This window comes from Macrobrachium nipponense, chromosome 4, assembly GCF_015104395.2.
Source record: "Macrobrachium nipponense isolate FS-2020 chromosome 4, ASM1510439v2, whole genome shotgun sequence".
Lineage (NCBI taxonomy): Eukaryota > Metazoa > Arthropoda > Malacostraca > Decapoda > Palaemonidae > Macrobrachium > Macrobrachium nipponense.
In genome coordinates this window covers 134,807,773-134,821,097 of record NC_061100.1, presented here as the reverse complement: position 1 = coordinate 134,821,097, position 13,325 = coordinate 134,807,773, and the positions used below count along the sequence as shown (strand labels likewise).

At 45.9% G+C, this 13,325-nt stretch overlaps 1 protein-coding gene across 4 annotated transcripts in view; it reads right to left on the bottom strand.

Annotated features, from left to right (window-relative positions):
• LOC135211204 (uncharacterized) overlaps nucleotides 1–13,325 on the bottom strand; it is a 180,539-nt gene that overhangs the window by 116,792 nt on the left and 50,422 nt on the right. For 3 of the 4 annotated variants that reach the window (XM_064244434.1, XM_064244432.1, XM_064244433.1), the window contains exon 2: nucleotides 6,214–6,387. In XM_064244434.1, coding sequence (XP_064100504.1) covers nucleotides 6,214–6,346 — 133 coding nt within the window. In that variant the 5' untranslated portion in view covers nucleotides 6,347–6,387. Of the gene's footprint in view, nucleotides 1–6,213; nucleotides 6,388–13,325 lie in introns of those variants that run through there. The other variant, XM_064244435.1, reaches the window with a different exon arrangement.

Here is a 13,325-nt window from a genome sequence, read left to right as displayed (position 1 = left end):
GCAGACAATAGATTCAAAACTTCTGAAGTGGCGCCGCCATCACTGATGTAGGTGACGTCATCTCCCTCCACTCGAGGGAGCTACAGGTACAACTACCCAGGTAACATCAATTCGTTCTCTGCCGGCTTCTGGTGAACATCGGTGGTTGGTGCAGACCTTTTCTTCATTTGTTGGAAGAAGTATATCTCTCTCTAATATCGGTGAAGTATTCAACTCCGTGTTTGTAAGATTGAAGCTGCATTTCTTTTCTGCAATTTTGTGGTCTTACCATCATGTCGGACTCTAGTCCTTCAGTAGTTAGGTTTTGAGCCGGAGGGTGCAAAACTAGGTTAGTTAAATTAATTTATGATTCGCACACTAAGTGCATTAAGTGTAGGGGTTGTGAGTGCTCTAGAGAATCTACTTGTGATGAATGCAAGGATTGGAGTGAACAACAGTGGAAAGTTTTTGTTTCTCACTCGGGGAAGATAATTAAGGATAGGAAGAGGAGGGTGGCTCTCAGAGCTGAAAGTAAGACTAGTTTAGCTTCTTCTGCTTCTATCAAAGCACCTGCTCCTATTTCTTCTCCTTCTCCTCTTATTAATTCTCCGATCTTGAGTCCTCCTACTCCTGCTCCTGTAACTCCCATGCCAACTTCCCATGGAGTTTCTCCTGACACCACTGCCAGCCTCAAGTCTAAATTTGAAAAGAAATTTGATGTAGTATTAGCTAATACGGTTATGCAGTTAGGTTTATCGGTAAAGTCTTTCATAGAAAAGACTTCTAGTGAAGTGAAAAGTGTCAGTGTAGTGCAATCTGAGGGGGTGGCTGTTTGTCCCAATAGTTCTCCTAGACGACGAAGGTCCCTGTCCCTCTCCACCGCCTCGGGGAGAAGACATACCGGAGGTCCAAGGGAGACTGTCGGGGTTTGCCCACACAGTCACTTCCTCCGTCGATCCTGTAGTGAGACAGCAGGATTCGACTAAACACCATTGGAAAGGTGATTCATCGCCGATTAGACGTCGTAAGTGGCGTGATTCTTCAGTCTCGCGTCCGTTGAAGAGATGTTCAACTGACGAGGTGTTCTTTCCGCCCCTATGAAGAGGAACAGAGAAGTAGATAGCTCTCGCCCATCGTGTAGCGTAGCTACATGGACTTCGCCTCATATTCTTACGACAGCAACAGCCGCCTTCGACTCGATTGTGGAATGACTGATTCTGAGTTCGTCGAGATCTTCGACTCATCAAGCAGCCGAAAGTTTACCTTCGACTTTGCATGCGACAGATAATTCGACTGGCGCGAGACCTCCAGTGTCAATCGTGTCAAAGTCCACAACCCCAGTTGCTACGACTTCAACTCAAGAAGACGAGAATCTAGTTCCTTTATGTCGACAGTTGCAAGAGCTGAGGAACTGGATGAAAGAAGCCTAACAATGTACGAAGAACAATGAGTTGAATCAAGAACCCTCTCTGTCCCCTATCTCTTCGGATGACGAGGAGGACTTAGAAGCGGACTCTATCCCTCTCTCTTGCTATTCGAAGCTTTTACACTACCTTCTGGACATGTACCCGGATTACTTCGTAGCAGCCGCTCCCAGGTTGCCTGCTTCCATCTACCTGATGAGAAGGAAGAATTTTGATCCTCTTCTCCCGAAGCTCGTACTTTCCAAGGCTGCTAAACGTTCGCTTTGTGATATAGAAGACTAGTTGAAGACACTTTCCGCACTGGAAAAGAAATCTACTAATGACTTGCTTGCTCAGTCTTCTAAGCGAGTTAAACCCTCGACTGTGACGCCTACCACCTCGGAATCACCCTTGCAGAAGAAACCCTTTCGAGGGGGTAGGTCTAGACCATTCGTCAGGCCTTGATCGAATTTACGACACCCGACCAAGTCCTTGACCAAACCCGACACTATATCGTCCAGGTGATCCTTCAATCCTTCATGCTCCGGTAGGGAGCAGACTGAGCCTCTTCTGGGAGGAATGGAGTTGCAGAGGGGCAGAGCCCTGGGTGACCCAAGTTCTCCGGTTCGGTTACTCCATTCCTTTCAAAGACACTCCACCTCTATCCAATGTTCCCATCGCATTACCCGCCTACTCTCCAGGCTTGGAGAAGTTTGTAGCCTTAACCCGAGAAATAGAGACTCTTGTGCAGAAAGCTGTCATAGAGGAGATAAGCGACAGACCATCCCCGGGGTTTTACAACCATCTATTCGTAGTCCCCTAGTCATTGGGGGGCTGGAGGCCCGTTTGGGGCTGGAGGCCCATACTGGATGTAAGCGCACTGAATTTGTTCATTCAGAAAACCAAATTCAATATGGAAACGACTCGTTCGGTGTTGGAATCCCTTCGCCAAGGGGACTGGATGGTATCCCTGGATATGCAGGACGCATACCTCCACATCGTAATTCACCAGGACTCCAAGAAATACCTTCGGTTTGTGTTCATGGGCAAAACCTACCAGTTTCGAGCTTTTTGCTTCGGCCTCTCAACAGCATCGCAAGTATTTACGCAAGTGCTGACTCTGCTGGGAAAGTGGTTACACCTCCTGGGCATCAGAGTGTCACTCTACCTAGACGACTGGCTTCTCAGCTCCTCTTCGGAAAGTCAGTGCATGAAGGATGTCAAGAGGACTCTTTCATTTACTCACTCGTTAGGTCTTCTTATAAACAAGGAGAAATCTCAGCTAATTCCGACTCAGAACATTCTCTATTTGGGGATGACTCTGAACTCGAGTTTTTCGGGCTTTTCTTTCACCAAAGAGAGTCCAGTCGTGTCTGGAAGTAGTACAGGACTTCCTGGACCGCAAGTCTTGTTCCGCCAACCATTGGACCAGTCTGTTAGGAACACTAGCTTCGGTGGGACAGTTTGTTAAACTCGGAAGACTGCACATGAGGCCCCTACAATTCTTCCTGAAGGCATCATGGTGCAAAAAGACTCAACCGGACTCGACAGTATTCTTGATTTCAGACGAAATCAAGGAGGACTTAGCGTGGTGGCTTTCAAAACCAAGACTGGTAGAGGGTCTTTCGCTGCGTCCGCTCCACCCAACCCCTCAGTTCTTTTCAGACACCTCCGACGCAGGTTGGGGAGCCCTGTTGGGGAAGAACGAAGCGTCAGGGGAATGGTCGGAAACACAGCGCTCTCTTCATATCAACGTGAGGGAGCTATTAGCAGTGTTCCTGGGACTTCAGGCATTCTCTCATCTCGTGATGGGACAGGTGGTAGCAGTTCACGGAGACAACTCCACAGCACTTTCCTACATCAGGAAACAAGGGGGAACGTGCTTCTTCACCCTCTACAACCTTGCAAAAGATCTGCTTCTGTGGGCAGAAAAATTTCAAGTTACGCTGATCCCTCGATTTGTTCAAGGGAAAATGAACGCGTTGGCGGACGAACTAAGTCGCTGTCATCAAGTACTGCCGTTAGAATAGACTCTCGATGAGAAGGTCTGCCTAGACCTATGGAAGCTTTGGGGAAAACCGATGATAGACCTCTTTGCAACTTCGAGGAACAACCGCCTTCCGCTGTTTTGCTCTCCAGTCCCGGACCCTCTTGCATGGTCAGTCGATGCAATGTTACTAGACTGGTCGGGACTGGAAGTGTACGCCTTTCCCCTGTTCGGCCTAATAAGACAGGTGCTGAACAAAGTGTCATTCCATAAAAAAGAATGGTTCCCAGATCTCCTCGACTTGCTTGTAGACTTCCACAGACTTCTTCCGTTAAAGAGATGTCTACTCAGACAACCGCACTTCGAAAGATTCCACCAAGGATTATCCGCTCTGGTACTGACAGGATTCAGACTGTCAGGAGTCTCGTCAGAGTGAAAGGTTTTTCGAGACGAGCTGCAGAAGCTATCGCGAACTGCAGAAGAGATTCTTCTAACAGACTATACCAGTCTAAATGGGGAGAGTTTCAAAAATGGTGTAGACAGACTAAAGTCTCTTCTTCTGAAACATCTGTGAACGAAATAGCTGATTTCCTTCTTTTCTTATAGGGATGTTAAGCGTTTAGCGCATTCGACTATTAGGGGATACAGAGCGATGCTGGCTTCAGTTTTTAAACAAAGAGGACTAGACCTATCCACGAATAGTGATCTTTCCGATCTAATTAAATCGTTCGAGACTTCCAAATCGTCAAAGGGTTTGATAGCATGGAATCTTGACATAGTTCTTAAATGGCTTTCGGGTCCTCCCTTTGAACTGTTACTTTCTTCCTCTATGAGGAATCTCACCAAGAAGACGTTATTTTTAGTTACATTGGCATCAGCTAGACGAGTTAGCGAGCTACACGCGATGGACAAAAAGGTGGGATTTTCTCAAGGCGATGCAGTTTGCTCTGTGGAGCTCAATTTTCTCGCGGAAAACAAAAACCCTTCTAATCCGTGGCCACGTAACTTCGTTCTCAAGAACCTGACAGACTTGATAGGCCAGGAAGAAGAAAAACTGCTCTTATGTCCCGTGTGGGCATTAAGATATTACCTCCGCAGAACGGAGAAGATTAGAGGTCAATCGAATCGTTTGTGGTGCTCTGTTAAAAATCCCTCTCGCCTTCTCTCAAGAAACGCTATTTCCTTTTTTCTGAGAGAGTTAATTGTCGAAACACATTCTCAAGCTAACGACGCAGTGTTTCCCTCACTGAGAGGGAAAGCGCATGAAGTTCGAGCGGTGGTGACTTCCCTCGCTCTTCGACACAACTTGTCACTATCCGCTATCACCTTTTGGAGGTCTAAATCTGTGTTTGCTACGCATTATTTGAAAGAAATCGAGACAGTGTTCGAAGATTGCAAGTCTCTCGGTCCACTTAAGGTAGCTGGCATGGTGTTGGGAGAAACGACATAGGGGGTTGCTCCCTCTGTTAGCCTATGTTTCGCCTTGTATCAAGGTTGACGAGTTAAAGGGAAGTCTGGGGGTACAATGTACCTGGAGTACTCACCAGTCATTTTAGTGTTAGTTTTGGTGGGTAAAGGTCTTTATCTCGGTGTAGGTGACAGTTTTTTCATGTTGGTTATTTCTGGTCTTAGTCCAGGGCAAGGGCAATATTTTGTTGTATCTTCATTGAGTCAGCGGTGAACACCAAGACTACGAGGATATTCCACTCCGTGTAGAGGCACACATTGGTCATACTCCAAGCCTTCTACTACGTAAGATGAGCACCGACCAGAGGCAGTATTCTCCTGCAGTAGCTCTCTTACAAGGTAAGGTACAACAGGCACTAACAGTGCTTTTGGGTATACTTTATTTTCAAGAATCATATGTTATTTTTGAATTAAAACCTACATCCACAGCCCCCCATCCTTGCAATGGGTACTAATCAGCTGTATAATTGTTCGGTAAGACACTCAATAAAAATGGAATTTTCATTTTTCATTATAAGATGAAATTTTATTGCATACTTACCGAACAATTATTAATCAAAGCCCTCCCTCCTCCCCACAGGTGGATGGCTGGGCAGAACGAATTGATGTTACCTGGGCAGCTGTACCTGTAGCTCCCTCGAGTGGAGGGAGATGACGTCACCTACATCAGTGATGGCGGTGCCACCGGGGAAGTTTTGAATCTATTGTCTGCCATTCGTAGGGAACCTACAGCTATATAATTGTTCGGTAAGTATGCAATAAAATTTCATTATATAATGAAAATTCCATGTCTACAGATCTTGAAAAGACATTTGATAGAGTACTGAATCAAACAATTGCATGGGTATTACAAAGGCAGGTGATACAAAAATGTCTCATTATGCTAGTGATGTTTTTCAACCTTATTCTAGATTTAGAGCGAAGACAGTGGCAAGTGTATCAAAAGAATTTGAAATAAATGTTGGTATCAATCAAGGATCAGCACTAAACTCTTTGCTGTTTATCATAGTAACTGAAGATATGAAGACTACAGAAAATGCCATATGCAGATATCTCCATCTGAAAAATACTCATTTGAGAGAACTTAAACTCCTTTTGTCTATAGAAGAAAATCAGCACTCTGGTATGGTAACAACTACTATGTGGCTATTAATAAGCAACATATAATGGCTATATTTTGTACAAACACAGGTGTAAGTTTGTAGTATACTATTACATACAATAATATAAATAAAAATTACCAGTTTCAATATGCTGGCAGTCTAAAGAATTAAACTTTTGCTGATACTATTAATATACATAAAGATAAAAGGAATGTTTAAGACTTTTAAGTACTGATGGTTCTTTAGATGACAAAATTCTTATTGGGGCACATACCTCTCTCTTCCATTTCCTTCATTCTTTTAGGATCTGGTGGTCGAGAGTAATCAGGATCTTCAGTGCTTAACATCCTCTTACAAGAGTGATTTCTGATATCCTCCTGAAACTCATCTTCAGACTCTTCCTCCATCTTTTAAAGTTATGTAAGCGTTATTGGACACATCAAGAATTCTGAAAATAAAGACAATTATCACTGTAAATAGACTAGTATAAAATTATTTTCAAGATACGTATAATTGCATTTTTCCTAGATTTAACAGTGTCTTTTGTATGGGAGTACATATTCATTTGCAAAATTGTTACTGGTACTTGAAGATAATTTTCAAGATAATTTTCAAGAACAGTTGGGTCAATGGCTAAATCTGGAAACAAGGTACTCGAGTACCAGCAGGTGAGTGATGGGATGGGGTATCACCCATTTACTTGACTATCAGCATCCACTTCTCCTTTACTGACATGGACAAGTATAAGAGTTGCATATAGGTGGGATTATGATGTAATACTTTAGGTTTGTATATCTAAGAAGAATGCAAATCACATTCTAATTAAGATTTGCTCCTACAAGAACACAAACCATCATATCTTACATGGATATTCACGTCTTTCATGGGAGGTATTGTCCAAAGAGCATAACTATATGTTCTTCCCCCTCCATCAAACCAATATCCCAGTCACATACATGAGCAGGGAATAGGTGATTCCTATAATCTCCATTACAAAATGGGAATTGTGATTCAGAGGCTGACTAGATTCAGTGTCAGCCTGACTTTCTTGTGGTCTATCTCTAGAAATGAAGAGGATCCAAGTTTTACCATTTGGGACAGAAACACCAATTAAGATTATGGCAATTTTATTGCAAATACTAAAACCAAAGACAATAGTGTTTAATATGCCATAGTTTCTCAAAAAGGAGGCAAGGTATGAGATCGACCAGCTACAGCTCATTCATATATCTTATGCAATTCGACAACCTTAGGCAAGACGCTTTTCTGTCCAATGCAATTTGGGTTTCTTGAGAGGCCATGACAGGTCCTAAGGCAAAGTGGGTGACATCCTTAGGACAAAAAGAGATGAAGTTAGTCTTGTGATGCCAGGCATCTGCCCTAGTACCTGTGGGACTTAGTAGTTCCTCCTAAATGTCAATAATGGGGCAATGCCCCTAGCTTTGTGGGCTTTCCCCTAGAGTAAAAAGTCAACTCCCCATACATTTGTGTACACCCCTCAGTGGCCAAAGAAAAAGTACTAACTTATGGAGGGTTAGTTGGGGATTCCTCCACAAATCAATCACCTACCAATTAACAACTTTGTTGCCAAACTTCATTGGCTATTTCCTGCTAGAGTTGGGGAATTACTCCTACATACATTCAACAAACTGTATTTCAATAAGAACATGATATTGTTATAATACAATAAAGTTTCATACATACTTACCTGGCAGATATATACGATTAGGGCCCACCCAGCCTCCCCGCAAGGAGACAGGGGGAAGAGAAAATATATGAGTAGAAAACGGGAATGGTTCCTAGTCCTGCCGCCCAGGGCAGGCCGGTAGATCACCTGACCTACCTGTAGCGAGTGGCGCGAAATTTGAATTTCTGTCGGGGACGACGTAGTCTTAGCTATGTATATATCTGCCAGGTAAGTATGTATGAAACTTTATTGTATTATAACAATATCATTTTCATACAATCAACTTACCTGTCAGATATATACATAGCTGATTGGCACCCTTCGGTGGAGGGTAAGAGACAGCTACTTCTGGAATAGACAGGTAAACAACATATGTTGTAGGTATAAATAAAAACCTTGGTTCCTACCTGATAGGTGGTAGACTTCGTGGGTGTTTGCCCCGTAGTCTGCATCACCTCAAGAAACTTTAGCGAGATATGTGATCTATGGCCAAGAATTCTTGTGGGTCTGCCGAAGGGATCTTATCCACTTACTCGGCAGAGCCTGAAAGGACTTTGTCAATGGGTGCTGATCCACTTATATGACAACACACCTTATTAAGGAGCACACAACCAATCCCGACCACCTGATCCTAACCACCATGTTAGTATTAAAAATTGCTCCGAGTTATCCCCAAACTCTTCGCAACAACCGTAACTCAAACCAAATTGCACACGCACACAATAATTTTCCAAAAAAAAATTTATGATACTCATCTAATAAAAGATATCACAAGAGTTCCTTACTGAACGGAAGTGACTGGCCGCTTGTGCGGCATCTGCACTTGTTCAGCAGAAAGTCTAGAACATATCTATTAGACTTATGTAGTAATTAAGGATTGGTGTTAGCTCCTGTATCCAGGATTGTGCCCGCAGACACAAAAGGACCTAAAGAAAAACATTTTTCATAGGTCACACGAACGTCCTTCAAATAGTGAGAAGCAAACACAGAATTACATCTCCAATATGTCGCTTCCAAGATATTCTTAAGTGACATATTTCTCTGAAAAGAGAGAGACGTAGCCACTGCTCTCACTTCATGAGCTCTTACTCTCAGGAGTTTGAAAGAATCATCCGTGCAAGCCTTATGAGCGTCCGTAATGACGTTCCTGACAAAAAAGGCTAAAGCATTCTTAGACATAGGTCTTGATGGATCCTTCACCGAGCACCAAAGACCTTGTCTAGAACCTCCCAACTGTTTCTTTTTCTGTAAGTAAAACTTTAACGCCCTTACTGGGCAAAGAGACCTCTCCGGTTCCCTGCCGACGAGACCCGATAAGCCTTTTACTTCGAAGTTTCTCGGCCAGGGATTCGAAGGATTTTCATTCTTCGCCAAGAATAATTCTTTGAAGGAACAGATGGCTGAATCTAGATTGAAGCCCACTTTATCACTAAGGGCGTGCAGCTCACTAACTCTTTTCGCCGTCGCCAGTGGCAAAAGAAATAAACATTTTCTCGTTATGTCACGAAACGAGGCCAAGTGCAGGGGTTCAAATCTCTCTGATGACAAGAACTTAAGCACCACGTCTAGATTCCAGTTAGGGGGAGAAGTAATGTTAGACTTCTTGGTCTCAAAAAGATCTAATCAGATCATGTAGATCTTTATCGTTTCCCAAATCTAGGCCTCTATTCCTAAAGACGGCCGATAGCATACTCCTATAGCCCTTTATCGTGGCTACGGAGAGACGCGATTCTTCTCTCAAAAATAACAGAAAATCAGCGATTTCTGTTACAGAGGTACTGGAGGAGGACAACTTCTTCGACTTACACCACCTTCTAAAAACTTCCCACTTCGATTGGTAAACACGGATAGTGGAAGTTTCTCCGGGCTCTAGCGATCGAGCTTGCTGCTTTGCTAGAAAAGCCTCTCGCTCTGACAAGTCTTTCGATAGTCGAAAGGCAGTCAGAGCGAGAGCGGGGAGGTTTTGATGAAACTTCTCGAAGTGTGGTTGTCTGAGAAGATCCTTCCTTTGTGGAAGGGATCTGGGGAAGTCTACCATCCACTCCAGCACCTCTGGGAACCACTCTTGAGCTGGCCAAAAGGGGGCTATCAGGGTCATTTTTGTCCCCTTTGAAGTCACAAACTTCCTGAGCACTTGCCCCAGAATCTTGAATGGGGGAAATGCGTAAACGTCTACACGAGACCAATCTAGCAGGAAGGCGTCTACTGTTAGAGCTCTGGGGTCTTCTACTACTGAACAGAAGACTTCCAGTCTTTTTGAGAGGAACGTGGCAAAGAGGTCGACATGAGGAGTCCCCCAAAGAGACCAGAGATTCCGGCAAACGTCTGAGTGGAGGGTCCATTCGGCATGAAGGACCTGGTTCCTCCTGCTCAGCCTGTCTGCTCTCACGTTCCTTACTCCCTGAACAAACCTCGTCAACAGAGAGATGTTCCTTTGCGATGTCCACAACAGCAGGTCTCTTGCGAGCTCGTAAAGGGCATACGAGTGAGTACCTCCTTGCTTCCGAATGTATGCAAGGGCGGTTGTATTGTCCGCATTCACTTGTACTATTTTGTTCCTCACTAAAGGTTCGAAGCTCTTTAGGGCTAGGTGTACGGCAAACAGCTCTTTGCAGTTTATGTGCCAGGACACTTGAAGAGCATTCCAAGTGCCAGACACCTCTCTCTTTCCCAAGGTTGCTCCCCAACCTTTTTCCGACGCGTCGGAAAACAATACAAGGTTTGGGTTCTGTGTTTCTAGGGAAGTACCCTTGTTTTACTTCAGTGGGAGTAACCACCATTCTAAATGGCGTTTCATCAGAACTGGAATGGGAAAACTGTCCGAGAGAAGCCCTGTCTTCATGTTCCACGATCTTCTGAGGAAGAACTGAAGCGGACGGGGATGAAGTCTTCCTAGAGGAAGGAACTGTTCGAGCGAGGAAAGAGTCCCTAATAGGCTCAACCATTCCCTCGCCGAAGTACGTTCCTTCCTTAGGAAGAGAGAGACTTTTTCTAAACCTCTCGTTAGTCTCTCTTGAGAAGGAAATACTCGAAAACCCCGAGAATCCATCCGAATCCCCAGATAGACCAAGTTCTGGCTGGGGATCAGTTGGGACTTCTCGAGGTTCACGAGTAATCCTAAGGTCTTTATCAGGTTTAGTGTCACAGTCAGGTCCTCCAAACACTGTTTCTCTGACTTTGCTCTGATGAGCCAGTCGTCTAGGTACAGAGATACGTATACTGATTCCTTTCAGGTGAAGCCATCTCGCCACATTTTTCATAAGGCTCGTGAAAACCTGAGGCGCCGTAGACAGGCCGAAACACAAGGCTCTGAATTGGAAGATCCTTCCCCCCGTCATGAAACGGAGGTACTTCTTCGACGAAGGATGGATCGGGACGTGAAAATAGGCGTCCTGGAGATCCAGAGACACCATCCAATCCCCTTGGCGAAGAGCCGCAAGGACTGATGCAGAGGTCTCCATGGAGAACTTCTGTTTCTGAACAAACTTGTTCAGAGCGCTGACATCCAGAACTGGTCTCCAGCCCCCCGAGGCTTTCGCAACCAAGAAAAGACGATTGTAAAACCCTGGGGAGCTTTGATCCAGCACTAGCTCTATAGCTCTCTTGTCCCACATCTGATCCACCATTTGTTGAAGAGTATCTTTCAACACAGGGTCCTTGTAATTGGCGGACAATTCCCGCGGACTGTTGACGGTCCGTGGGGAGGATTGTCCAGGTGAAAGGAATGAGTATCCCTTCTGTAGAACAGACATAGACCAAGCGTCTGTATCTATGAGAGTCCAGGCTTCCGCAAATCCCCGGAGCCTGGCACCTACTGGTGTTTGGAGGAGCGCCACTTCACTTTCCCCTTTTAAAGGGACGGAAAGAGGCTCTACCTCTCTTCTCGGTCGTTTTTTCTTTTAGCGGTAACTCTAGCTGGGAGGGCCTCCTCGAAAGGGCCGAACAGGCGTAGACACACCTTTCTTGTCTCCCACCATCACTGGTCTCTTCTTCCTGGAAGATTGCAGGAGAAGATCCTGTGTCTTTCTCCGTCAGAGAACGGAAATGTCCCCTCACCAACTGCGAAGGGAACAGAAAGTCAGACCTGGGAGCGAATAACAAGGCTGCCCTTTGCGAATGGGATACCGCTTTCGTCAAGAAAGCGCTATAAACAGATCTCTTCTTCAAGAGACCTGCTCCAAATAAGGAAGAAACTTCTCCTGAGTCATCCTGTACCGCCTTGTCAATACAGGACAAAATTGCAAGGAGTACGTCCGGATCTAGTCCTTCTGAGGCATGAGCCTTCTTGGACATCACCCCAAGGGACCAATCTAGGAAGTTGAAGACTTCTAAAATGTGAAAAAGTCCCTTGAGGAGATGATCCAACTCTGAAAGACCCCAAGTAATCTTCGCAGTACGAAGGCTATGTCTCCTGGATGCATCTACCAGACTGGAAAAGTCAGCTTCAGCCGAAGCTGGGAGAGTGAGTCCCATATTCTCCCCAGTCTGGTACCAAATACCTCTCTTGCCCGTAAGTCTAGCGGGAGGCATGCAAAACACCGTCCTGACTAGCTCCTTCTTGGTTAGCATCCAGCTATCCAGAGACTGAAGAGCTCTCATCATAGAAATCGTCGGCCTCATCTTCAAGAAAGCCGACGACTTCGGCGTCTTAGAGCATGAAAAAAGTGAACGAGGCGAAGGAGGAGCGGCAGGGATCAATGCATCTCCGTATTCCTGGAGGAGGAGAGCTGTCAAAACTTTGTAGTTAGACAGCCCTTCTCTGCCGTGAGTCTCGTCTTCTGAGTCCTCTTCCAATATCGGATCAGACGTAGAAGTCACTTCCCGTTCCGGGTCTTCCTGCCCAATAACTCTCTCTACGGGAGACAAACTCCTAATAGGAGAGGGGCTAAGAGAGTGTATAGCGCTCCTCTGGTTGGCTGGCTCCTCGCGCTTGGCTGGCTCCTCGCGCTTGGCTGGCGCCTCGCGCCTGGCTGGCGCCTCGCGCCTGGCTGGCGCCTCGCGCCTGGCTGGCGCCTCGCGCCTGGCTGACTCCTCGCGCTTGGCTGGCGCCTCGCGCCTGACTGATGCCTCGCCCCTCTCTAAACTCTCGCGCCTGACTGACGCCTCGCGCCTGGCTGGTGCCTCGCGCCTTTCTGGTGCCAAATCCTTGTATGGATGAAGCTTGTCTGGCGCCTCGCGCCTGGCTGAATCCTCGCGCCTGGCTGCTTCCACGCGCTCCGGCTGACGTTTGCTGGTTACTGGGCATACGTATCCCGTCTGGAAATATCCTTGCGCCTGTAAAGCGTTTCTCGCTTGTCTGACGCTTTAATCCTAAAAGACGCTTCTCGTCTGTAGGAAACCTCGCGCTTGACTGGCGCTTCGCGCTTGTCTGGCGATTCAAAATCGTCCAAAGAGTCTCTATCAGAGTAGATCTCAACGCCTCACGTCCCCCATAGCCCTCACTCCTGGCGGGAGAAGGAAGACGAGTCTTCTTGACAGGAAGTCTCACGTCTTTCTTACGAGGGGGATCCTTCGAAAGGACTCCTACCAAGGCGGATAACTGTTCTTGTACAGCCAAAATGATCCTCTTGGAAGCTTCTCCGGCGTCTTCTTGAACGGGAGAGGGAGACCTCGAAGGAGTTTTGTCCAAACCATGGGACGTCAAAACCCTCTTAGCCTTCTTGATCGAAGGAGGCGCTTCTTCCGAAAAGCGTTCGGGG